This window comes from Scylla paramamosain, chromosome 18 (assembly GCF_035594125.1).
Source record: "Scylla paramamosain isolate STU-SP2022 chromosome 18, ASM3559412v1, whole genome shotgun sequence".
Lineage (NCBI taxonomy): Eukaryota > Metazoa > Arthropoda > Malacostraca > Decapoda > Portunidae > Scylla > Scylla paramamosain.
Genome location: NC_087168.1, coordinates 11,951,152 through 11,977,729, shown reverse-complemented (window position 1 = coordinate 11,977,729; position 26,578 = coordinate 11,951,152). Strand labels below are relative to the sequence as shown.

General features: G+C 38.1%; 1 protein-coding gene across 10 annotated transcripts; it reads right to left on the bottom strand.

The window, feature by feature from the left end:
* Positions 1–584: 584 nt before the first annotated feature.
* LOC135109113 (mpv17-like protein) lies at positions 585–26,356 on the bottom strand. Of its 10 annotated transcripts, none has more exons than XM_064020191.1 (7): positions 26,052–26,300; positions 15,339–15,513; positions 9,918–10,009; positions 7,383–7,495; positions 4,775–4,845; positions 2,615–2,680; positions 585–2,465 (listed from the first exon to the last, which is right to left on the bottom strand). In XM_064020191.1, the coding sequence occupies exons 2-7, from the start codon at positions 15,456–15,458 to the stop codon at positions 2,463–2,465; spliced, it is 465 nt and encodes a 154-aa protein (XP_063876261.1). In that variant the 5' UTR covers positions 15,459–15,513; positions 26,052–26,300; the 3' UTR covers positions 585–2,462. The 10 variants fall into 10 exon arrangements, with proteins under 10 accessions (XP_063876261.1, XP_063876262.1, XP_063876257.1 ...); XM_064020192.1 differs by lacking the exon at positions 585–2,465 and adding an exon at positions 4,505–4,572 and having other exon boundaries at positions 2,501–2,680; positions 26,052–26,302; XM_064020187.1 differs by lacking the exon at positions 585–2,465 and having other exon boundaries at positions 2,501–2,680; positions 26,208–26,356.
* Between the last annotated feature and the right edge of the window lie 222 nt (positions 26,357–26,578).

Below are 26,578 nucleotides of genomic sequence, written 5' to 3'. Positions count from 1 at the left end.
GATCCCTAATGAAGAACATGGAGATGAAGAAGAAATTTTATGGATCCATACTGGGATTGGTCAGTGTTATCCAGAGAGAAACTTGGCTTGAATACAGTACCCACAGAAGAGATTGGAATCTCAAGAGGAGAAAACCTTAAGAGTATGCAGTTTCTAGAAACACTAGAAATTGATCTAAAAGTGGAGGAAAGCTATGTTGTGGGAGGAAAGTCAAAGTCATCTGAACTCTTGTGGCTTAGTGATCATTACGACTAGACTGGTATGGTGTATACATTGCTATTCTGGCAAGAATTCAATTGTTCTTTTTTATTTATTTTTTTTATTTTTATTTATTTATTTATTTATTTCTTGAGCTCAGTAGTCACACTTCAATATATCTCATTGCATTTCCCCTTTGGTTTTTTGGTCACTGCAGTGACGATTTGCAATCATAAAATATAAGTGTTTGGAAAGGCCTCACTATGGATGCTCCTTAAAGGAGTGTGGTGTCAAAAAGATAAATAGGTAGATAGAAATGTATGAGTGCACAAATGCATAAAATACAAAAGCACTTGCCAAACATGACACATCTGCAATTAGACAAATACTCTCTTCTAGATCTTGATATTTTATGTAAGAGGGGGCACTGGCCAAGGGGTGTTAAAAGGATTAGAAAGTGTCCATTGAAGATGCCAGTCCTTAGCTAAAGAATGGACCAGAAGGATTAACCAAAATTAAAGAAATGTCTAAAAACTACCCTCTTAAGATGAACCTTTTGGAACATAAGTTGGATTTGTATACATTACTATTCTGGCAAGAGTTCAATTGTTTTTTTTTATTTATTTATTTTTTAATTTATTTACTTATTTATTTTTTGTGCTCAGTACGTGAGTTGAGTTTATTAGAAGCGAACTCTGGTTCATCTGAATGAATGTATGCAAGTATGAAAATCAACCATGGAGCAATGCACTCAAGAGCCTAACTTTCATTATTTATTTGTTTATTATTACTATTATTATTATTATTATTACTATTATTATTATTATTATTATTATTATTATTATTTATTTATTTTTTTATTTTTTTGTGAGGCAAGCTTCAAATAATAAAATACTGCACTGCTGTCTACTACTGATCTCCTATGGCAATGTTCTTCAAACTTTTTTCATCATGACCCAGACTGGTTTATGTACCTCCTTCTCAACCCTGTATGTCCATTCTATTGTATCTTTCTTTGATGTGAAAATCAATTCATGTGCACATTCACACACACACACACATGTTTATATGTATGTCCACAATCTGGCAACCCAATGAACAAGATCTTGCTACTCAGTACAGGGTCCTGACCTAAACTTTGAAGAACCCTGTCCTAAGGCACAGGAACTATGCTAGGGGGATGATCCCTTATTGTGTGTCAGTTGTAAAAAGTAGTTGGTATGCACAAATATATCAAAAGAGAAAGAACTGTGTTCGATGAGCACAAATAAATGCATCGATATCACTAATATAGGACACAAACTTTGTATCCTATATACTTTGTATGGCATTACAAAGTACTTGGTAAGCACAGACAGAACTTGGGAAACTCGCCCAACTTGCTCAAAGGATGAGACCAATAAATGCTGTGTATTTAGAGCTTTAGCCTAGTAATAAGAAATATGAAAGTTGAACAAAATGATAAAGAATAAACTAAAAAGTGTATACATGACAACAGAAAAATCTATTGGAAATAATTCTAGAGGCATCAAAGATCAAAGGATTAAGAACCAAGTTAAATAAAGCACATCAACATAGGATATAATGGAATTTGCTAAGTATAAGACAATCTGAAACTAGTATTCATATTCATGGTATTACAAAAAATAAATGTGGAGACTAAGTAAGTCTGTAAAATAATGTGGGAAGAATGGGGAAGGTAATGGAAAGATTAACAAGGAAATTACAGTATGTAAGAAAAAGTACATCAGGGATGGAAAAAAGACTAATTAAAAAAAAACAGATGTAAATAGCAAATAAGCTGCAATGGAAAGTAGCAAGAAATGCTGCAGGAGTGGATGTAAGAAAGGAGTGAAAAATAGCAGGAAATAAAGAAAAGTATTTTGTACAACAAAGGAAGACCACAATGGAGGCAGCAATGTTGGACTACAAGTGCTTGGCATAATGTGCTGATTCACTGAGAAGGGTAAGAAAAGACTACTCAACAATGGACCAGTGATGCTTGATGAAGACAGTGAAACTTCTGTGCTGTCTCATTTAGAATACTACTTACTACTGTGCATTATATGTGCCAATCTTTTCCTCTTACCTTTTGTAATGATTTCCAAAACAGCATTTTATCCTCTTTATGGATTGGTCAATTTTCTTCTAAAACTTTCCTCTTACTTTCACTCCTTTTACACTTTAAATTTCTTTTCTTTCTATTTCTTATTTAATTAGGAATATTCCTCTGAATGGCCCTCATATATGTTTGCTTCTTTTTCTTACTGCAAAAATTTATTTGGAGAGTAATACTAGAATCAGTAAACAAATATTATATTAAGGACAAATATCATACATGCCATTATGACTACTGTTTTTTATACCAACATATAAAATTGCACCAAATAAAGCTACAAACACCCAAAAAAATTACCCGCATAGAGTTAGGTAGCAGCCAGAAATTGATGCTCATTGCAGGTAGCCAGAACACACAGCCACTCTGAAAGACAGTGAGTAGTTTAGTCAGTATCACTTACTACAACAAGAATGTGTAAACTTGCCATCATGTTCTAAGTCCACAATGACAGGGAAGCATGCGTGGATGGGGGAAAAGCTGCAGAGGTGAATTTAAGAGTGAATGAAACAAGAAAGGTATGAGGAAAAATCACTAGCATTCAGATATAAAATCAACGGTTTATCTAAAGTAACACAACAGTTAGTTCAAATAACTACTAAAAGAAGTTTACATGGGAAAATATTTATGATGGTCTGGACATATATATAGAAACAATGTAAAAATAGAACAATGGGTATGAAAGATCATTGGATCTGATGTGAAAGGATAAGGGAAGACCATGAACAAAATGGATAGACTGTGAAGAAAGCTTCAAATGCAAAAGAGGATGCCTTTGGCAGAAGGGACAGAAATTGTGTAAGATAATGATGAACAGACTGTTGTTGTGAGTGTATGAATGGAGATGGAATCTTAACAGAAGGTTTTCTTGCATCAAATGATTGGGTTAGATGCAAGAAAGGGTCTATCATAATGCAGTAGAGGTGAGCCTGGTCTGCTACCTTGAGAGTGTGAGATCAATGAAGACCAGTTCTCTATTTAATACTAGCTTTGAAGATAAAATATGTAAGAATGCTAGTAAATGTGATTGTCAATATACATATATATATTGTCTTGATTATCCCTGATCTACTTCACACCAAATAACATAGTACTACAGTATATAAACTTGAATACAAGAAGGTTTATTTGTCCACAGTGGCACTTCCACATGGATGCTTGTTTTATGAATGACTTTGGTTCAGGTCATTTACCTACTAGTATGGCTGACAGGCTGATGACATTCTCTCATGTCTCATAAATAGAAACTGGATATTTTCAGTTTTGATGTACAATATCTCATTTTCATGATAACCATTTCTGACAGTGGCCCCTTCTTGTACTTGGCTCTAGTTTTGTATTCTATAAGTTTTTGTGCTAGTCAATCAATCTCTGACATCTAACTCCCTCCTAAAGCATCCTCCAAGGGATGCCCCAGCAGTAGAGCCTCCACCTCTCCCTATCCAGATATTCCATTCTTGCTTATTCAAGGACTTGGCTTTTACTAACACCTCTTTCAAATACCATACTCCTTTACCCTATCCTCCACTCTTCCACCAAGTGGTCTTTCTCTCCTATTAGTATCTTCAACTTTGCTTATATACAATATATACAAACACACTCTTTGCTCTTCATCCTCTTAATATAGTTATACATACCATCTCAATGTGTTCCTTTTCACTCATTCCACCAATCCACAATTCATTCCACTTGCACAGAAACTCATACCAAATCTCTCATATACGTTTTCATTGCTTTCACCCTCCTAGCTTGTCACTCAACATGATTTTTCATATAATTAATTTCTAAAGCATGCACTCTCAATTGTTGTAGCCTATTTTATGCCCATGTCTCTGGACATGAAATAAGGCACAGCAGAAAAGAGTGTATGTGTGTTGTGGAATATCAATGTTAGTTGGAAAATACTATTCCATGATTTTATTTTATTTTTTATTATTTTTTTTTACATCCACATCCACATTTCTCCCTTCCATAACTCTTGCAAGTGATCCTATGACCTGGCTACCTTCAACAGTCCTGCTTTGTCTTATCTCCCCATGTTTACTATGCACTAATCCCAAATACTTAATGTAACTCGCTTCCTCCCATAACCTTTTCACAGCTAGCATGCTCACCCCATAAAACATCTGAGTCGTACACCTCCACTTCTTTCCTCTCAAACATCATCATCTTACTTTTTCCTATATTCACCTTCAGTTTCCATTTCACACACCCTATGGAGATGATCCACCATTCTCTGAAGTTCCCTTCAGTGTTATCTGCAAACAGACATGCTACTTACTTCATCTCTTAACACTCCATCATGTTTCAGCCTTGCACCAACATTTCCTACTTTAACTTTCATCCTCCTCATACAGCCATCCATAAACAGGTATATTAAACAATCACAGACACACATATCACTTGCTTAATCAATGATGTAAATAAACTTATCAGTGAATATGAATGTAATCTACTTACCAGAAATGTTGGGATATATTTTTGTTTGCACTCTTTGAATATGTCCTCCTGTCTTTCCATTACGCTCATACCTGATAAAGGAAAACCTATTAGGTGGTTGGAGGAGACATATGTGTAATGACAATTTTTTTTTTTAACTTACCTTTTCTACACAATAAGGTAACATAAACATAACAAAGAAAACTACCAAAATGTCTTGTTTTGTTAGGCTACAAAAATTCTTGAAAGTGGAGTTACACATCTCAGCTACATTGTAACAAGTAGTTATTGAGATAAATCTCAAATGTTTTGACTCCACTGGGAACTCTTCCTAACTGAGCAGCCATGAGAAAAAAAAATCTACACTGATTCACATTTATGGGTTTATAGCTCTCTACTTACTTTCAAAATCCTTCAGAGACTTGTCAACTTTCATTTTCCTGCTACAGGAACCTTCACTTCTTTATGGACATTCACTCACTCTGAATTGCACTTAATTTTCTTATTCTGTTACATCCATTTCTTGACATGGTTTATTCAATTTCCCCCCAAATGTCACTCATGCACTTTCAAATGTATTACAAAGACTCCTAAATCAATGTTGAGACCTGGTAATCATTATGGTTTTGACATCCAAGGTGCTGAACTTTGTTCCCCTGGCTACTGGTTTGTGTGGCTAAAAATTCATTAGGCCTTCCGATAAGTTCTAGTATTTCTATCAAGTGTCTAAGGTGAGGGAGGTGGTGACACAAACATCAATATACACCTAATTTTAGTTTAGTTTTTATTTAGATAGTGTGAATATATTTGCCAGTCGAACTAAATAGTTCGACCAATATTCATTCGGATGAATATTCATTATCTTATCTAAATTCACCTTGATCCTCAGACACAGTAATGTACGCGACAACAAACTTGATTCATTCCAGTGTAGTGTTTATCATGGTAAATGTGTGTTATGGTGACTGAAGAACCTATGGGAAAAAATTAATTGGTTCCAGGGAACTAGAAAATAATAATAATAATACTATAATTATTGCAGACAGCATAACTCTGGTGGGTGTGGTGTGTGCTCACCACCACCACCTACACTCTCCCTCCTGCCTTCACTTACTCCCTCACCAGTGCTGGCCAGACATTCCACCTCATTTACCAGCATTTGTCCCATAAATCAGATGGATGGTCTGTAGGCCACACATGTCCAATAAATGTGAAATCTGATATAATGAGGTCCAACATAACAAGGGTTTATTATACAGTAAGTCCCACCTAAGTTGGATCTCTCTCTCTCTCTCTCTCTCTCTCTCTCTGTGTGTGTGTGTGTGTGTGTGTGTGTGTATGTGTGTGTGTGTGTGTGTGCACGTGCGTGCGTGCGTGCGTGCGTGCGTGCGTGCGTGCGTGCATGTGTGTGTGTGTGCGTGCATGCGTGCGTGTGTGTGTGTGTGTGCGTGCGTGCGTGTGTGAATGCGTGCATGCGTGCGTGTGTGTGTGTGTGAAAGTAAAGCCAATCCTAAATTGCTAAATAGAATGAGACTGATTGAGAATGAAAATGGAAATATGTAAATACAAGTGAGAAACCATGAAGTGAAAATGACATAAAATGAATGAATGAGAGAGAGAGAGAGAGAGAGAGAGAGAGAGAGAGAGAGAGAGAGAGAGAGAGAGAGAGAGAGAGAGAGAGAGAGAGAGAGAGAGAGAGAGAGAGAGAGAGAGAGAGAGAGAGAGAGAGAGAGAGAGAGAGAGAGAGAGAGAGTTTCATTCTCTTGTCTCTTATCTCTGACAGATAAGGTGGAGGGGAGGTGACAGGGAGGGAGGTTTGAGACAAGACCAAAATGAAAGAAGGGAGAGGAAAGGAAGGGACAGGTGGTGGATAGGTGAGCAGTAGCTCGCACAGCTGGTAAGTTAGTCTTGTGAGGTTTATTTTGTTATTCCAATTAAATTTTTATTAAAATTTCAATGCCAGCATGAATAGCAAGTTTGTCTTGCTAGTTTTGGTTAGTTATTCTGATTGAATTTTTATTAAAATTCTAAAATTTTAGTGCTTGCACCAGTGGCAAGTTTGTTATACCTGTTTGGGTTCATTATTCTGATTAAATATTTACTGAAATCCCAGTGTGTTATTGCAGTTGTACACTATAATGACCATGCATTGTTGTGTACCCTACTGAATGATGATCTTATCACTGAATTAAAAGTTTCTACATTTGTATGCTCAGCAGTGTTTCTCTGTCCTTACTACTAGAGTTGGCACCTCTGCAAACACTTACACAAACTAAACTTGTGCTACTGTGAACCTGTGCTTTGCCAATGAAGAGCCTTCTTGTAATGTGGTACAGGAAAATTCTTTCCATCACTCACATGAACAGAAAACTGTCTCCCTCCCAGCACTGGTTTTCATCCTCCTTAATCCTGCTTTTATTGTTTTCTTTTCTGTTATGTTCCTCTCTAATTATTATCATTACCACTCATATTCCTATATTTCTTCTTTCTCTGGTTCTCTCCCTCACTTGCAATCATACTGTTAAATATATATAACTTGTACGGAATGGTATAGATACCCTATTCAGAGTTCGTTAGTTTTACCACAAGCAGCCACTTTCTTTAGAAATAAAACTGTTTTGTTCCTTACCAACATAAAATGAAGCTAGAAGTGGAGGCTCCATTACAAACTGGTCCAATAGCAGCTTCTTTCCAATCACAACAGCACTGGTTCCCACAAACCTGGCATCCAACCATCGGTACCTGCACGTCATTCACACCTCTTATAACACACATTTTATGGTTTTAGAACTAATTTAAAATGTTCTGTTTCTATGCTATGTGAAATAATGGAACACCTTACAAAGTGTATTGAATCTTATCAACTGATGAATTTCATGTGATACCTGAATGAGAAAAAATATAATTTGAATGCATATCATCACCTGAATATAATCAAATTCTACATGACTTTGTTTATACAATATTATCAGTGATTTTAAAAGAGAACAATATTTATATGAACATTTCTCTCACAGACACTATTCATATGTTTTCAAAATATAGTTAACTTCAAGCAGTTCACCAATAAGACCAGAGTTAACATTAGTACATACAGTAATGAGAATATAAAAACCTACAGTGAAAGCTTCAAAGCATAAAGTATGTACAGACATTAGGGTATATCTGAAAAAAATAAATAAATAAACCTGTAACATAAATTAAAGTAGCTATATTTAATAAAAACTTCAAAGTTTAATGCTCAATATAATCTCAATATATACACTAATATACATCTACAGATGCATAAAGTTTTGAAAGTTTGGAAACGTTAGGGCCTAGTTACACACTCAGCAGCCAGGTTGGAAGAATAATGCATTGTATTCCTTATCATAAAGGACAAATAAAATGGAAAGAGTATAGGGAGTGAGGATCCCCTGCTCTGTATCTTTGTTCTAGCATGACAAGGTGAGAAGCCTGGTCTTGACCACCTTCCTTTTAGAGGGATGACAACCTGAAACATAACTAGGTTGATAGAAGGAAAAAAATAACAAAATAAAATAAATAAATAATAAAAGATAAATAAAAAAAATACAAATAAAATGAAATCATGAACATTAATTTATACAAAAGAACTTTCAATATCAGTATAAATCATTGCAATTTTGTGGTTTATATATATATATATATATATATATATATATATATATATATATATATATATATATATATATATATATATATATATATATATATATATATATATATATATATATATATATATATATATATATATATAAAGTTAGTCATGGGGCCTGTTTTTTTTGGTGTTTTAACATAGGTATAAAATTTTTGCCAAGTGCATATTCTCCATTTTTAAATAAACCAGTTTCTCATTTCACTTTTAAGCTCACCTCTACCCTCTCAAGATGCACCTTGTCAGTACATCATGTGGGGTGGAACTGATATGAGGAGGTACTGTATCCACCAGCAGGATTTTTTTTTTTTCCTTTTAATCTATTTTAGTTCATACTTTTGTGCCCTCTTTTATATCAAATTTTTAGCTTCATGACTCAGTTTTGTATAAGACTTGAGTTTATTTTCAATAGCTTTTAGTCAGTAATTTGGCAACCTGTGTCCATCTGAGGGAACACTGCACTACTCTGCCAGCTGCCAGTGGCCCTTTTGTGTGGATGACAACACAACTATGAGTGGAGAGGGTACTCTACCTTGCCCAAGAAGAGGAAGAGTAGGATAGTACTGAGCATGGCCTCAATGTGAATGGAATGAATGCAGCTAAGAAAAGGAGAGAGGTAGAAGCAGATGTTGGGAAGCAATGGACTAATGTAACATGAGTGCATGAGACACATATGAAGGTTTCCAGAATGATTGACTGCATGAATTGAAATGTGAGTGAAGTGTGAGAGTGAGTGGAAGGAGGTGCTGATCAAAGAACTAAGACAAAAAAAAATTGCATTAACTCTAAGATGGCAGCAGCCTTACTAAGAGGTGTCCAAATTTTAAAATTGTCTATATACATATGGTACCAGCTATCAAGACTGGTGCATAAAGTTTGCTGCACATTATATAGGGTTTTTGAAGTTGTCTTTATTTATACTCTATCACAATATTGAACTGTTCCTATATATATTCAGCATAAAAAAAAAACAATATAATATAATATAATAAAATAAAATAAATAAATAAATAAAATACAGTAAAATAAACAAATAAAATGAAAAATAAAAATATTCAATAAAGTAGCAAAAATAAATAAATGAATAATCATAAAAAGTATATTGTATGTGGCCAATGTCTTGATTGAATAAGTAATGTAAATTTGTAAGTCATTGTCTACATTTACATTATTGAAGTTCGGAGGAGGCAAAAGACTGCAGCCTGCTGCTGTGAAACAAAGGGGGTTGACTGAGTGAACATGTCAATGGCCAATCAAGAGCCTACTGCCACTCATTAGTTGCCAATAATGCATTTTTAAGGCTCTTGTGTGAAAGAGGCACTAGTAAAGGCCAAGCATTTGAACAGACACAAAGGAAATGTCTGGATAGGGAGAGGTGGAGGCTCTTCTGTCATGGCCACCGCTTGGATGATATTCCTGGAGAAAGATGGACTGATAGATAGTGCATAAGGTGTTTCCAATGGAAAAAAAATGTTTACTTAAACTCACCAATAATGGTAAATAACTGGATACCAAATAAACCCATAGAAGCTGTAACGAGCAAAAGCCTCCTTGTCATATTTGGGATCTTGATCAACTTTCTGTGGGGAAAAGGCAAGAGAGAGAGAGAGAGAGAGAGAGAGAGAGAGAGAGAGAGAGAGAGAGAGAGAGAGAGAGAGAGAGAGAGAGAGAGAGAGAGAGAGAGAGAGAGAGAGAGAGAGAGAGAGAGAGAGAGAGAGAGAGAGAGAGAGAGAGAGAGAGAGAGAGAGAGAGAGAGAGAGAGAGAGAGAGAGAGAGAGAGAGAGAGAGAGAGAGAGAGAGAGAGAGAGAGAGAGAGAGAGAGAGAGAGAGAGAGAGAGAGAGAGAGAGAGAGAGAGAGAGAGAGAGAGAGAGAGAGAGAGAGAGAGAGAGAGAGAGAGAGAGAGAGAGAGAGAGAGAGAGAGAGAGAGAGAGAGAGAGAGAGAGAGAGAGAGAGAGAGAGAGAGAGAGAGAGAGAGAGAGAGAGAGAGAGAGAGAGAGAGAGAGAGAGAGAGAGAGAGAGAGAGAGAGAGAGAGAGAGAGAGAGAGAGAGAGAGAGAGAGAGAGAGAGAGAGAGAGAGAGAGAGAGAGAGAGAGAGAGAGAGAGAGAGAGAGAGAGAGAGAGAGAGAGAGAGAGAGAGAGAGAGAGAGAGAGAGAGAGAGAGAGAGAGAGAGAGAGAGAGAGAGAGAGAGAGAGAGAGAGAGAGAGAGAGAGAGAGAGAGAGAGAGAGAGAGAGAGAGAGAGAGAGAGAGAGAGAGAGAGAGAGAGAGAGAGAGAGAGAGAGAGAGAGAGAGAGAGAGAGAGAGAGAGAGAGAGAGAGAGAGAGAGAGAGAGAGAGAGAGAGAGAGAGAGAGAGAGAGAGAGAGAGAGAGAGAGAGAGAGAGAGAGAGAGAGAGAGAGAGAGAGAGAGAGAGAGAGAGAGAGAGAGAGAGAGAGAGAGAGAGAGAGAGAGAGAGAAAATCAATTTCGTTAATATAATCATTTCAAGAAGTGTGCTCGTTACCTTTCAATAATAATATCACAAAATTTGTACTAGTGCATAAGCAAGAAAAAAATTCAAGTATGCAAAGATGAAAGAATCATGAATATTTAGTTGTAAGAAAGAGAGGGTAGTAAGCATGGATAGAGAGTGGGTTGTGTGGTTTTACAAAACTGTAGTACCAGTACTTGTGCATGTAGTAAAGACATCACTATGGAATAAGCCCCAAGGGCCTGAAACCCCAAAGCAGTGCTATTTTTAATACACTGATTGGTACTGTACTTCCTGATGTTTCATATCACAATGTTTCATATCATTTACAAAATGTGGAATAGCTTAGCTGTCAGGAAATACCATGCAGTAATAAAATACGTACAAGAACAATATGTAATTTAAATGTGAAGATGTCAGACATTGAAGATTTATATTTACATATGTATACATACAGTAAATCCTCTATAAACTGGATATTTATATTTCTGATATCAGATCAATCAGATGCTTTCACAGTCCTAGACATTTATATTTATAAATTCAATAGATGAATAAAAGTTTAATCAAGGAATATAATTTAGATAGAAATCTAGATTATATAATTCTAAAAAACAGATTATCTACATCACCCATACTCACAGACAAGACTGCCAGGTTTTTCTTTTTATGAACAGTTTATCCATTTTCAAATCCATAAATACATTTTTCCAATATATAAAAATAACAATCTGAGACTGTCCTTTTCTGAGCTTAAATTCATATCATGCTGCAATGCCTACATAATGCATATCAACAACAATAATGATAATAATAATAATAATAATAATAATAATAATAATAATAATAATAATAATAATAATAATAATAATAATAATACACCTGAGGTGCCAGTTGTGTACAAGTCCACTTTTGGTGGTAAGTGGACATGGTCAGTTAGTTTTTTTTTTTTTTTTTTTTTTTTATGTAGGAAGGATACTGGCCAAGGGCAACAAAAATCTAATAAAAAAAATCCCCACTGAAATGCCAGTCCCTAAAAGGGTCAAAGCAGTGGTCAAAAATTGGTGGATAAGTGTCTTGAAACCTCCCCTCTTGAAGGAATTCAAGTCATAGGAAGGTGGAAATACAGAAGCAGGCAAGGAATTCCAGAGTTTACCAGAGAAAGGGATGAATGATTGAGAATACTGGTTAACTCTTGCGTTAGAGAGGTGGACAGAATAGGAGTGAGAGAAAGATGAAAGTCTTGTGCAGCGAGGCCGCGGAAGGAGGGGAGGCATGCAGTTAGCAAGATCAGAAGAGCAGTTAGCATGAAAATAGCGGTAGAAGACAGCTAGAGATGCAACATTGCGGCGGTGAGAGAGAGGCTGAAGACAGTCAGTTAGAGGAGAGGAGTTGATGAGACGAAAAGCTTTTGATTCCACCCTGTCTAGAACAGCAGTATGAGTGGAACCCCCGCAGACATGTGAAGCATACTCCATACATGGACGGATAAGGCCCTTGTACAGAGTTAGCAGCTGGGGGGTGAGAAAAACTGGCGGAGACGTCTCAGAACACCTAACTTCATAGAAGCTGTTTTAGCTAGAGATGAGATGTGAAGTTTCCAGTTCAGATTATAAGTAAAGGACAGACCAAGGATGTTCAGTGTAGAAGAGGGGGATAGTTGAGTGTCATTGAAGAAGAGGGGATAGTTGTCTGGAAGATTGTGTCGAGTTGATAGATGGAGGAATTGAGTTTTTGAGGCATTGAACAATACCAAGTTTGCTCTGCCCCAATCAGAAATTTTAGAAAGATCAGAAGTCAGGCGTTCTGTGGCTTCCCTGCGTGATATGTTTACCTCCTGAAGGGTTGGACGTCTATGAAAAGACGTGGAAAAGTGCAGGGTGGTATCATCAGCATAGGAGTGGATAGGACAAGAAGTTTGGTTTAGAAGATCATTAATGAATAATAAGAAGAGAGTGGGTGACAGGACAGAACCCTGAGGAACACCACTGTTAATAGATTTAGGAGAAGAACAGTGACCGTCTACCACAGCAGCAATAGAACGGTCAGAAAGGAAACTTGAGATGAAGTTACAGAGAGAAGGATAGAAACCGTAGGAGGGTAGTTTGGAAATCAAAGCTTTGTGCCAGACTCTATCAAAGGCTTTTGATATGTCCAAGGCAACAGCAAAAGTTTCACCAAAGTCTCTAAAAGAGGATGACCAAGACTCAGTAAGGAAAGCCAGAAGATCACCAGTAGAGCGGCCTTGACGGAACCCATACTGGCGATCAGATAGAAGGTTGTGAAGTGATAGATGTTTAAGAATCTTCCTGTTGAGGATAGATTCAAAAACTTTAGATAAGCAGGAAATTAAAGCAATAGGACGGTAGTTTGAGGGATTAGAGCGGTCACCCTTTAGGAACAGGTTGAATGTAGGCAAACTTCCAGCAAGAAGGAAAGGTAGATGTTGACAGACAGAGCTGAAAGAGTTTGACTAGGCAAGGTGCAAGCACGGAGGCACAGTTTCGGAGAACAATAGGAGGGACCCCATCAGGTCCATAAGCCTTCTGAGGGTTTAGGCCAGCGAGGGCATGGAAAACATCATTACGAAGAATTTTAATACGAGGCATGAAGTAGTCAGAGGGTGGAGGAGAGGGAGGAACAAGCCCAGAATCGTCCAAGGTAGAGTTTTTAGCAAAGGTTTGAGCAAAGAGTTCAGCTTTAGAAATAGATGTGATAGCAGTGGTGCCATCTGGTTGAAGTAGAGGAGGGAAAGAAGAAGAAGCAAAGTTATTGGAGATATTTTTGGCTAGATGCCAGAAATGACGAGGGGAGTTAGATCTTGAAAGGTTTTGACATTTTCTGTTAATGAAGGAGTTTTTGGCTAGTTGGAGAACAGACTTGGCATGGTTCCGGGCAGAAATATAAAGTGCATGAGATTCTGGTGAAGGAAGGCTTAAGTACCTTTTGTGGGCCACCTCTCTATCATGTATAGCACGAGAACAAGCTGTGTTAAACCAAGGTTTAGAAGGTTTAGGACGAGAAAAAGAGTGAGGAATGTACGCCTCCATGCCAGACACTATCACCTCTGTTATGCGCTCAGCACACAAAGACGGGTCTCTGACACGGAAGCAGTAGTCATTCCAAGGAAAATCAGAAAAATACCGCCTCAGGTCCCCCCAACTAGCAGAGGCAAAACGCCAGAGGCACCTTCGCTTAGGGGGATCCTGAGGAGGGATTGGAGTGATAGGACAAGATAAAGATATGAGATTGTGATCGGAGGAGCCCAACGGAGAAGAAAGGGTGACAGCATAAGCAGAAGGATTAGAGGTCAGGAAAAGGTCAAGAATGTTGGGCGTATCTCCAAGACGGTCAGGAATACGAGTAGGGTGTTGCACCAATTGCTCTAGGTCATGGAGGATAGCAAAGTTGTAGGCTAGTTCACCAGGATGGTCAGTGAAGGGAGAGGAAAGCCAAAGCTGGTGGTGAACATTGAAGTCTCCAAGAATGGAGATCTCTGCAAAAGGGAAGAGGGTCAGAATGTGCTCCACTTTGGAAGTTAAGTAGTCAAAGAATTTCTTATAGTCAGAGGAGTTAGGAGAGAGTATACAGCACAGATAAATTTAGTATGAGAATGACTCTGTAGTCGTAGCCAGATGGTGGAAAACTCGGAAGATTCAAGAGCGTGGGCACGAGAGCAGGTTAAGTCATTGCGCACATAAACGCAGCATCCAGCTTTGGATCGAAAATGAGGATAGAGAAAGTAGGAGGGAACAGAAAAGGGGCTACTGTCAGTTGCCTCAGACACCTGAGTTTCAGTGAGGAAAAGAAGATGAGGTTTAGAAGAGGAGAGGTGGTGTTCTACAGATTGAAAATTAGATCTTAGACCGCGAATGTTGCAGAAGTTAATGAAGAAAAAGTTGAGGGGGGTGTCAAGACACTTAGGGTCGTCGACGGAAAGGCAGTCCGACCTGGGGACATTTATGGTCCCCTCCCCAGATGGGGACTCCGAGGCTGGTGTAGGAGTCGCCATGATTTTAAAATTTTTGGAGTGAAGGGTGTGTGTGTTATTAGGTGCTTGTAGTTTTGTGTGGAGGAAGAGAGTTGTCTTTAGAGGGCAGGTTGTGACTACCCCCTTGTGTTGTGAGACACAAAGGGAAACGTTCAGTGAGGTCACAGCTGGGTTTAATGATAAGTTCACAGCACCCCCTGAACAGTGCTTTAGACCTCACTGGGAGTAATTATCGTTTCGGCAGGTGTCTACTGCCTCCTCCTAATAAGTGATAATTGTAACCTTTAAGGACTAGTTCAATACTGTATTTCAGGTGGGTAACACTAGCAATGCTTTAAAGTTTGGATACCTCAGACCTCAGACTATTTTGGACAGTATTTCCCCACAATTGATCCAATTTACAGAGGGCTTATTGTATGTAAAATGTAATTCCATGTACTACCAACTTACACTCATCCTCTTCAGCATGGTCTGTTGTGTCCATTCTGCCCCAACATACATCCCACCAAAAGAAATCATGTCCTTCATCAGTGGATGTTTCTTGAAAAATCTTCTGAGTTTTAGCAACATTTTGATTCAAGCTTGCAATTCTTTTCCTAAGGTTGGTTTGTAACTCCTAAACCCTCTAAAAAAAGAGAAAGAATGCATGAATAAAACTCAGTACTATTCAATAATATGAGTATGCAGTTATGGTAAAAAAACAAATTTACTGTCTAGAAAGAAAAAGTATTACAAGATTTAAAAGAAGTTAATACACACTGCCCAGCTGACTGGACACATCCACAGCAGCTCCAAGGATTTACCTAGGTTTTGGTTGTACAGGGGGACCCAACTTGAGTCCTGTCTCCATTATAAGGAATTGTGTGATATGTGAGTGCAGAGGAAGTGAAGTGTAAATCAGGAAGTGGCTGAAAGGGTCTAATGGGACAGTAGTGAAAGGTAAACATTCAGTGATATCAACAGGGAAGATGGTGGCCAGAACGGCAAATATTTTTGAAGGTTTCAAGGAAGAGGACCTTAGTGTAGCTCATACAAATAAATGAATGTATTGAAGAAGAAAATGTGAAAATGAGAAGAAATACATAACTTAGCAGCAATAATAAAGATGTGGAAGGAAGAGAGAGAGAGGTAGGTGATGACAATGCAAAAAAGATATCCAGTGATAAAACAGAGATGAAGAAGAGGGACATGGAGAGAGAAAAAGAAAAGAAAGAACTCAGAGAAGAGGTGACAAAAACAGTGGGCTTAAACAAGAAATACTGTGAAGAAATCAAGAAACTCAAGGAAGAGAACAAGGAGTTAAAGAAAGCTTTACAAGAGAGAGAGAGAGAGAGAGAGAGAGAGAGAGAGAGAGAGAGAGAGAGAGAGAGAGAGAGAGAGAGAGAGAGAGAGAGAGAGAGAGAGAGAGAGAGAGAGAGAGAGAGAGAGAGAGAGAGAGAGAGAGAGAGAGAGAGAGAGAGAGAGAGAGAGAGAGAGAGAGAGAGAGAGAGAGAGAGAGAGAGAGAGAGAGAGAGAGAGAGAGAGAGAGAGAGAGAGAGAGAGAGAGAGAGAGAGAGAGAGAGAGAGAGAGAGAGAGAATTAAGGTTAAGAAAGTAAAAGAGCTTGTGACAGAGGAAAGTAAAAAGTTGGAAAGAGAGAGAACAACAACAAAAGGTGGATATGAAGGAGATAATAAGCAACACCAACAGGAGAGACAATAAGGACATGAAAAATTAAAAATTCTTGAAGATGGTTCAAAAATTGAAAATAAATTAGCTATAATTTTCAAATAAATTGAGGAGTAATATGGGAAAAAGAAATTTTAAAATTAATTTTTTCAAAAGGTTTAAAAAAATAATTTAAAGAAATAAAGATGATGGAAAAGCAAGTGATTAAAATAATAAAGGAAAAAAGTAATCTTGTAAGAGACATGGTACTGAGAAAGATGTGTGTGGTAATATTTGGGATCAAGGAGAAGAACCGACCATTGAAAATAGCTAGAGAGAAAGAAGAGGCAAAAAGGGGCTAAGGAAATTATAGCAAAAGTGGTGGGAGAAGGAGAGGTAGTTGAACAAATTGAAGAGGTTTACAGGATTGGAAAGTATGATGAAAATGACACAAGACCAATGAAAATAAGATTCATGTCACAAACAACAGTGGAACATGTGTTACAAAGAACAGGAAAATTGGCAAAAGTAGAAGGAATGTGGAGAATATGAATAAAAGAAATGATTTTTTTTTTTTTATGTAGGAAGGACACTGGCCAAGGGAAACAAAAATCCAATAAAAAAAATGTCCACTGAAATGCCAGTCCCATACAGGGGTCAAAGCAGTAGTCAAAAAATTGATGAATAAGTGTCTTGAAACCTCCCTCTTGAAGGAATTCAAGTCATAGGAAGGTGAAAATATAGAAGCAGGCAGGGAGTTCCAAAGTTTACCAGAGAAAGTGATAAATGATTGAGAATACTGGTTCACTCTTGCATTAGAGAGGTGGACAGAATAGGGGTGAGAGAAAGAAGAAAGTTGTGTGCAGCGAGGCCACGGGAGGAGGGGAGGCATGCAGTTAGTAAGATCTGAAGAGGAGTTAGCATGAAAATAGCGGTAGAAGACAGCTAGAGATGCAACATTGCGGCGGTGAGAGAGAGGCTGAAAACAGTCAGTTAGAGGAGAGGAGTTGATGAGACAAAAAGCTTTTGATTCCACCCTGTCTAGAAGAGCAGTATGAGTGGAACCGCCCCCCCCCCCCCCAAGGCATGTGAAGCATACTCCATACATGGACAGATAAGTCCCTTGTACAGAGTTAGCAGCTGGGGGCGGGGGTGAGAAAAACTGGCGGAGACGTCTCAGAACACCCAACTTCATAGAAGCTGTTTTAGCTAGAGATGAGATGTGAAGTTTCCAGTTCATATTATGAGTAAAAGACAGACCAAGGATGTTCAGTGTAGGAGAGGGGGACAGTTGAGTGTCATCGAAGAAGAGGGGATAGTTGTCACGAAGACTGTGTCGAGTTGATAGATGGAGGAATTGAGTTTTTGAGGCACTGAACAATACCAAGTTTGCTCTGCCCCAATCAGAAATTTTAGAAAGATCAGAAGTCAAGCGTTCTGTGGCTTTCCTGCGTGAAATATTTCCCTCCTGAAGGGTTGGGACGTCTATGAAAAGACGTGAAAAGTGCAGGGTGGTATTATCAGTGTAGGAGTGGATAGGACAAGAAGTTTGGTTTAGATCATTAATGAATGAGAAGAGAGTGGGTGACAGGACAGAACCCTGAGGAACACCACTGTTAATAGATTTAAGAGAAGAACAGTGACTGTCTACCACAGCAGCAATAGAACGGTCAGAAAGGAAACTTGAGATGAAGTTACAGAGAGAAGGATAGAAACCGTAGGAGAGTAGTTTGGAAATCAAAGCTTTGTGCCAGACTCTATCAAAAGCATTTGATATGTCCAAGGCAACAACAAAAGTTTCACCAAAATCTCTAAAGGAGGATGACTAAGACTCAGTAAGGAGAGCCAGAAGATCACCAGTAGAGCGGCCTTGACGGAACCCGTACTGGCGATCAGATAGAAGGTTGTGAAGTGATAAATGTTTAAGAATCTTCCTGTTGAGGATAGATTCAAAAACTTTAGATAGGCAGGAAATTAAAGCAATAGGATGGTAGTTTGAGGGATTAGAATGGTCACCCTTTTTAGGAACAGGTTGAATGTAGGCAAACTTCCAGCAAGAAGGAAAGGTAGATGTTGACAGACAGAGCTGAAAGAGTTTGACTAGGCAAGGTGCAAGCACGGAGGCACAGTTTCGGAGAACAATAGGAGGGACCCCATCAGGTCCATAAGCCTTCTAAGGGTTTAGGCCAGCAAGGGCATGGAAAATATCATTGTGAAGAATTTTAATAAGTGGCATGAAGTAGTCAGAGGGTGGAGGAGAGGGAGGAACAAGCCCAGAATCGTCCAAGGAAGAGTTTTTAGCAAAGGTTTGATCGAAGAGTTCAGCTTTAGAAATAGATGTGATAGCAGTGGTGCCATCTGGTTGAAATAAAGGAGGGAAAGAAGAAGCAAAGTTATTGGAGATATTTTTGACTAGATGCCAGAAGTCACGAGGGGAGTTAGATCTTGAAAGGTTTTGACACTTTCTGTTAATGAAGGAATTTTTGGCTAATTGAAGAACAGACTTGGCATGGTTCCAGGCAGAAAAATAAAGTGCATGAGATTCTGGTGATGGAAGGCTTAAGTACCTTTTGTGGGCCACCTCTCTATCATGTATAGCACGAGAACAAGCTGTGTTAAACCAAGGTTTAGAAGGTTTAGGACAAGAAAAAGCGTGAGGAATGTATGCCTCCATGCCAGACACTATCACCTCTGTTATGTGCTCAGCACACAAAGACGGGTCTCTGACACAGAAGCAGTAATCATTCCAAGGAAAATCAGCAAAATACTTCCTCAGGTCCCCCAACTAGCAGAGGCAAATCACCTGAGGCACCTTCACTTAGGGGGATCCTGAGGAGGGATTGGAGCAATAGGACAAGATACAGATATGAGATTGTGATCGGAGGAGCCCAATGGAGAAGAAAGGGTGACAGCATAAGCAGAAGGATTAGAGGTCAGGAAAAGGTCAAGAATGTTGGGTGTATCTCCAAGACAATCAGGAATACGAGTAGGGTGTTGCACCAATTGTTCTAGGTCGTGGAGGACAGCAAAGTTGAAGGCTAGTTCACCAGGATGGTCAGTGAAGGGAGAGGAAAGCCAAAGCTGGTGGTGAACATTGAAGTCTTCAAGAATGGAGATCTCTGCAAAAGGGAAGAGGGTCAGAATGTGCTTCACTTTGGAAGTTAAGTAGTCAAAGAATTTCTTATAGTCAGAGGAGTTGGGTGAAAGGTATACAGCACAGATAAATTTAGTTTGAGAGTGACTCTGTAGTCATAGCCAGATGGTGGAAAACTCGGAAGAAAGAAGTAAACTGAGAGTAGAGGCACAGTCAAAAGACAAGGAGAGAATACAGGATCAAGCAAGGGGATTCGTTTGGAAAGTTGTGGACATGAAAGTGAGGAAATGGTGGCATAAAGATGCCACGAAAGGTCACCAAGCAGAAACTTAAAAATTATGTACACAAATATTGATGGTTTGGTGTCAAGCCTACTGGAACTTAAAGACTACCTAAAGAAAAATAAATCAAATGTGGTATGTTTAATGGAAACCAAACTAAAAGAGGAAATAAAGATAGGATTTGCAAAGAAAGGATATAGCATTTGGAGGAGAGACAGAAAAGGAAAGGGAGGAGGAGTGACAATACTGGTAAAAGAGGATATTGTTGTTGAGGAAGTGGAATATGGTGATGGAATGGCAGAAACTTTGAGTATTGTGATTAAGATCAAAGGAAGTAAAAAAAAGGAAAGTTATTGTGATGTACATAGCATAAAAAATTAATGCATGGGAGACCAATAGATATAAAACTATGCAACTAGAAAGAAATAGAATAGAGGAAATGATAAGAAAAAGTAATGAAGTGCTCTTATTAGGCAACTCCATCAGTTAAGGAATTAACTGGGAGGATACGAAAGTGAAAAAATTTTGGGTCATGCAGCGAAGAACTTATGCATACATGAAGAAGAATACAATGAGACAGTGGGTGAATGAGCCTACAAGATGCAGAAGAGAAGAACTATCATAGTTGGACTTAGTGTTTATGAAAACCCCAGAAAGTAGACCAAGTATACATTATCTGAGTCAAATGGGAAGAAGTGATCATATGACAATAGAATCAGTACTACAGGAGGAAACAGTATTGCACAGGAAAAAAACTATTTAATAATGAGAGACAGAACAAAGGCAAAAGGGAAGCTTTGCAGAGTTTAATAAATTTTATGGAAAAAGTTAACTGGAACAAGCTATTTGAAGGTAAAGTAGTGCAAGAAAAATATGAGATATTTTTGAGCAAGTATAAAGAGGGGGTGCAATAGTTTGTACTAAATTATAAAGTGAAAATTGGGAAGCATGAATGGTATAATGCCAGGTGTGTAAAAGCAAAACAAAACAAAAAAGACAGGGCATGAAAGAAGATGATGAGACAACTGAACAGAAATACTAGGGAATACAGAAAGACAAGGAATGAATATGGTATAAGAAGAAGAGAAGAAGAAAGAAATTTTGAAAGTGACATAGTAGGAAAATGCAAGGATGAGCCCAAACTCTTCTACAGAAGAAAAAAAGATATACAGAAACTGGAAAGAATACAGTGAAAATATGAAACATAGGAATGACATAAACAAGTTAAAAAGAGAAGGAAGAATTTATGAAACTACTGAGATGAGTGAACTAATTAATGAGTTTTCATTCTGTGTTTACAAAGGAAACCGATTTTGTGGCACTGAAAGTGGTATCACAGAATGAGGGAATACTGCAGATACAAGTAGAGACAAGAAATCAAGAAACTGCTGGAAGAGCTGGATGTTAGAATAGCTATGGCACTATATCAAGTAAATGGATGGATATTAAAAGAATGTAGAGAACAAATGAAGGAACCCATATGGGATATAATCAACTGCTCGTTGAAAGAGGGAAAAGTACCAAGGGAATGGAAAAGAGCTAACATAGTCCCAATATACAAAAGGGGAAATAAAATGAAACTATTAAATTATAGACCAGTGTCACTAACAAGTACTATAAGTAAACTTTGTGAAATTGTAATTAAAGAGAGATGGGTGCAATATTTAGATGAAAAGATAATTACAGAAAAGCAATTTGGGTTCAGAAAAGGGAGATCTACTGAGCTTTTATACAAGAGTAATGGATGGAGTGCAAGAGAGGGATGGATGGGTTGATGCAGTATACCTGGATCTTAAAAAAAGCATTTGATAAAGTTCCCCACAAAAGCCTTATGTGGAAGTTAGAGAATGGAGGAGGACTAAAAAGAGTAACATTGAGATGGATGGAGGATTATTTACAAGGGAGAGAAATGAGAACAGTAATCAGAGACACTAATTCAGGCTGGCGTGAAGTGACAAATGGGGTACTGCAAGGATTAGTGTTGGCACGTATTACATTTCAAATATATGTAAATTATATGACAAAGGATCTAAATACTTATGTAAACCTTTTTGCTGAAAATAATAAAGGATGAAAATCACTGCAAAGAGTTACAAAAGGATACTGACAAGATACATGCATGGAGCCAAAGATGGAAACTAAAATTTAATGCCAGAAAATGCCATGTGCTGGAAATAGGAAAAAGTAAAAAGAGACCTTCATGGAATTACAAAATGGAAGGAGATATAATTACAAAAAGTAATGAAAAAAAAAATTGGGGAGTAATGATCCAGGACACACTATCACCTGAAAGACACATAAATAAAATATTTGGCTCTATATACAGCTTGTCAACAAACATTAGGATGGCATTTAACTATTTAGATAAAGAAATTATGAAGATTATGATACAACCTATATTGGAATACGCAGCAGTAGTTTGGGCTCCACATAGAAAAAAAGATATACAGAAACTGGAAAGAATACAGAGGATAGTGACAAAGATGGTACCATAATTAAAAGACTTAAGCCATGAAGAAAGACTTGAAGAGATGGGATTACCAACACTATAGGAGAGAAGAGAAAGAGGAGACCTAATAACAATGTACAAATTAGTAAACAATATAGAAAGAATAGAGAGAAATGACTTGGTATCACAGATGGAGGAGGGAGAGAGACAGATGAGGGGGCATGGGAAGAAAATAAAGTGTTGATGTTCAAGCAACATAAAGAAATACAGCTTCTTAAATTGAACTACTGAAATCTGCAATGATCTGAAGGAAAAGGTGGTTGTGGCAAACAGTGTACACATGTTTAAAGAGAAACTGGATAAATATGGTTATGGAGACATGACAAAATGAGCTTAAGTTTGTGCCCAGTACAATACAACCAGGTAAACACAAACAAACACACACACACACACACACACACACACACACACACACACACACACACACACACACACACACACACACACACACACACACACACACACACACACATATATATATATATATATATATATATATATATATATATATATATATATATATATATATATATATATATATATATATATATATATATATATATATATATATATATATATATACACACACACACACACACACATGCACACACACACACACACACACACACACACACACACACACATACATACATTAAAACCTCCATAAACCAAAGTATATGGGGCAAGGTGACTGATAGTTTATCCAAAAGTTCAGTTTGTTTGACAACATATGTCTTTGACCAGTTTTTATGTACATACTCGTATGTGTATATGTTTATTGTTATCTACAGCATATTTTTAGCACATTATAAACACATTATCGTCCCAAGATAGGTATTTATAGCATATTTTGTTATTACATACTGTACACGATGCATTAACTGGTCACTTAAGAACTCACTTAACATACACAACTAAACACTTAGTGTTCACTTAAGAGCTCACTTAACTGTTACACAACACACTGGTCACATAAGAGCTAATATAACATTATGCACTGTACTACTAGTGAACTTTTCTTTGTCACTCAGAGTCTGAGTCAAAAATGTTGGCTGGTGGCTCTGGTGTGACTGGAAATGGAGTGGAGCTCTGTGTGTGTATGTGTGTGTGTGTGTGTGTGTGTGTGTGTGTGTGTGTGTGTGTGTGTGTGTGTGTGTGTGTGTGTGTGTGTGTGTGTGTGTGTGTGTGTGTACTTACCTAGTTGTGCTTTATGGGAAAAGAGGTATGCTCGTGCTGTCCCATCTCCATATCTTTTAATATCCAACTTAACCTTGAATCCATGTATACTTTCTGCATTTACTATCTCCTCATCCAGACTGTTCCATACATCAATACTTCTATATGGGAAACTATACTTTTTGATGTCTCTTCTACAAGCACTCCTCTTCAGCCTCTTCCCATGTCCTCTAGTGTCCCATGTATCCCAGACCATTAAGTCGCTCTGGTCCACCTCCTCTACTCCCTCATATGCTTTATATATTACAATCAAGTTTCCCCTTTCTCCTCTGCACTGTGTGTGTGTGTGTCTGAAAAGAGAGAGAGAGAGAGAGAGAGAGAGAGAGAGAGAGAGAGAGAGAGAGAGAGAGAGAGAGAGAGAGAGAGAGAGAGAGAGAGAGAGAGAGAGAGAGAGAGAGAGAGAGAGAGAGAGAGAGAGAGAGAGAAAACAAAGCTTACAAAATATGCTGTTCCCTAGAAAGTCAGAAGTAGTGGAATTAAAAGGAGTGGCCCAGTTACTTATTGAGGTGTTATGATATTCCTCTCTTGAAATAGTTCAAGCTGTAGGGAGGAAACACTACAAAAAGCAAGAAGAGAATGCCAGAGTTTACAAGTTAGCTCTTACATTAGAGAAGGGTAGAATTGCAGTGATAATAAGTCTTGTGCAATGATGATGCAGGAGTTAGGGGAAGCATACAGTTAGCAAGTTCAGAAGAGCAATAACTGTGCAAAACAGTAAGCAATGCAACACCGTAGCGGTCAATAAGAGAATCAAGACCGTTTGTTAAAAAGAAGGAATTGATGAAATGAAAAGCTTTTGACTCCACTCTGCTTAGGAGGGCTGTGATTTGAATCTAACATATGTGGGAAGCAACTGGGAGGAGGAAAAGTATTGGTGGAGGTGACACAACACCTAACTTCAAAGCTGAGGAGAGATGTTAGATTTCCAATTGAGATTTTTAGTGAAGTAGAGTGCAATTATGCTTAGTATAGAGGAGGGAGGTAGGTGAGTGTCACTGAAGAGACAGTTGACTGGAAAGCTGTGTTGAGTGGATAAAAGGATAGAAGGAACAGTTTTTGAGGTACTGCCCTTGCCCTACCTATTCTGAGATAATAGAAAGAGCAGAGTGAAGTGTTTTATTGCACTTCAATGTGAGCAGTTTAATTCATGTTGAGATGAGTGTCTGACAAATGACAATACAAAATATAGGGTAGAGTTATCAGCATAAGGGTGTGTAGGACAAAAAAATTTGATTGAGAGAATAAATTCTGAATAACAGCAATAGGACAGGTGATAGGACATAGGCCTGTGGATCACCACTATTAATGTTTTGATGAAGAATAGCGACTGTCCACCAATGCAGCAAGAGAGCAGCCAGAATGGAAATCCAAGATGAAGATGCTGTGAGAGATGGACAGAAACCAAATGAGAGAAGCTTAAAAAATTAAAGATTTAGATCAAAGTATATAAAAATCTGTTGGTTAGTATAAGGTGAGAGCAAAGGTTTCACCAAAATCAGTTAAGAGATGATGACCAAGATTCAGAAGGGAAAACTAGAATTTTTCATCAAAAGAATCTGACATGACCAAGATTGAAGCATGGCAATTAGCTGACAGCAAGAGACTGACACACACACACACACACACACACACAGAGCAATTAGCATGACTTAAGGAAAAGGCCTGAAGGGTTGGAAGGTTAAACTTTTAACTTAGTTTTGAAAAGCTTCTTACTGTCACATGGCAGTCATCAAGCCATTTGGAAAAGCTCCATGGGGGATGGCCATCAAAGCTTCCTTGTTTAGTGTTTCCAAATATTTTCTTTCCTCACAATAAAACCTCACTTTCCTACCAATTTTCAAAGCTTGTTAAACACTGAGAGAAATAAGGTAATGAAGGTACATTTGTTGTATAAAACTGCTGTTCCTCCAACCCCCCCTCCCCCCCAAAAAAGCCATGAAGTTGTGACATGGCAAAATGCCATAAGCCAGCAGGGCATGGTGTATGGCTTAACCCTCCTTGACCATTGGGGGCTTTGTTCAGCTGCAGAATCATGAGGGCAAGGCATGCTGCTACTGTTGCTGAGGATGATAATTATGTGATGTACTGTATATAGGTGATTTTGGCAAAAAATACATTTGATATGGAAGCAAGGGTATGGGGTTTGGTTAATCAACCTTGAAGGGGTCTTGTGAGCACTATTAAGAGCTCCCTGAGGGTTGGGAGAGGTTTGGGAGGTCTTGCCAGGTGGGGAGGGAAGGGGGGGAAGGTGCTAACATTACATTACTAAAACATTAAGACAATAACAATGATAGAACATGCAAACCTACAAATTGATACATAACAAACGTGTATGTTGCAACAACCACACCTTGGAGAAAACAGTGAAGAGCTGCCCGGCAAGCAAGCAACACTCACCCTCCAGCAGGCACGTTATCTAACATGCACCATACATGTTCATCATGATCTGCAAAATCCATCTTCATGCATACGTCAGTTGCAAAATCCATCTTCAAACATACGTACTGACGGAAGATCTGTACGGCACACACGGTATTAGGTGGCGTCTCTCACCGCGTGTTTTTCAGCTGTGGTTATCTGAAACTGTTTGCTCGGGCCGCCACATTCACACGCTGCCGCATCCAGCTGATCGCCGCCACAGTTGCCAGCAAGGAATTTAAAGGCAAGCCTTTACTTCTTGTTGCCAGCAAGGAAGGTATAAGGATTATACGAAGGGGAATAGTAGTGAGGGTTTTTAAGTTTGGAGGACAGCAGCGGTAAATGAACATAACCATATATTTTGTTTTACTTTATTATGGATTATTAAGTCAAATAATAACTTATGTATGTAGTATCCGTATTACGAAAAAAAGTATCAACACAGTAAAAATAAATAAATAGTTATAATGATAATAATAATAATATTAATATTAATAATAATAATG

What these genes read in the sequence shown, in the direction of transcription:
- LOC135109113 (XM_064020187.1), bottom strand. Translation starts at nt 15,458, where the DNA reads ATGTTGCTAAAACTCAGAAGATTTTTCAAGAAACATCCACTGATGAAG. An exon ending in CCAGTTATTTACCATTATTG is followed by an intron (nt 7,496 to 9,917) that starts GTGAGTTTAAGT and finishes AATGACGTGCAG; the next exon opens with GTACCGATGGTTGGATGCCA. An exon ending in TCTAGCTTCATTTTATGTTG is followed by an intron (nt 4,846 to 7,382) that starts GTAAGGAACAAA and finishes TTCCTTTATCAG; the next exon opens with GTATGAGCGTAATGGAAAGA.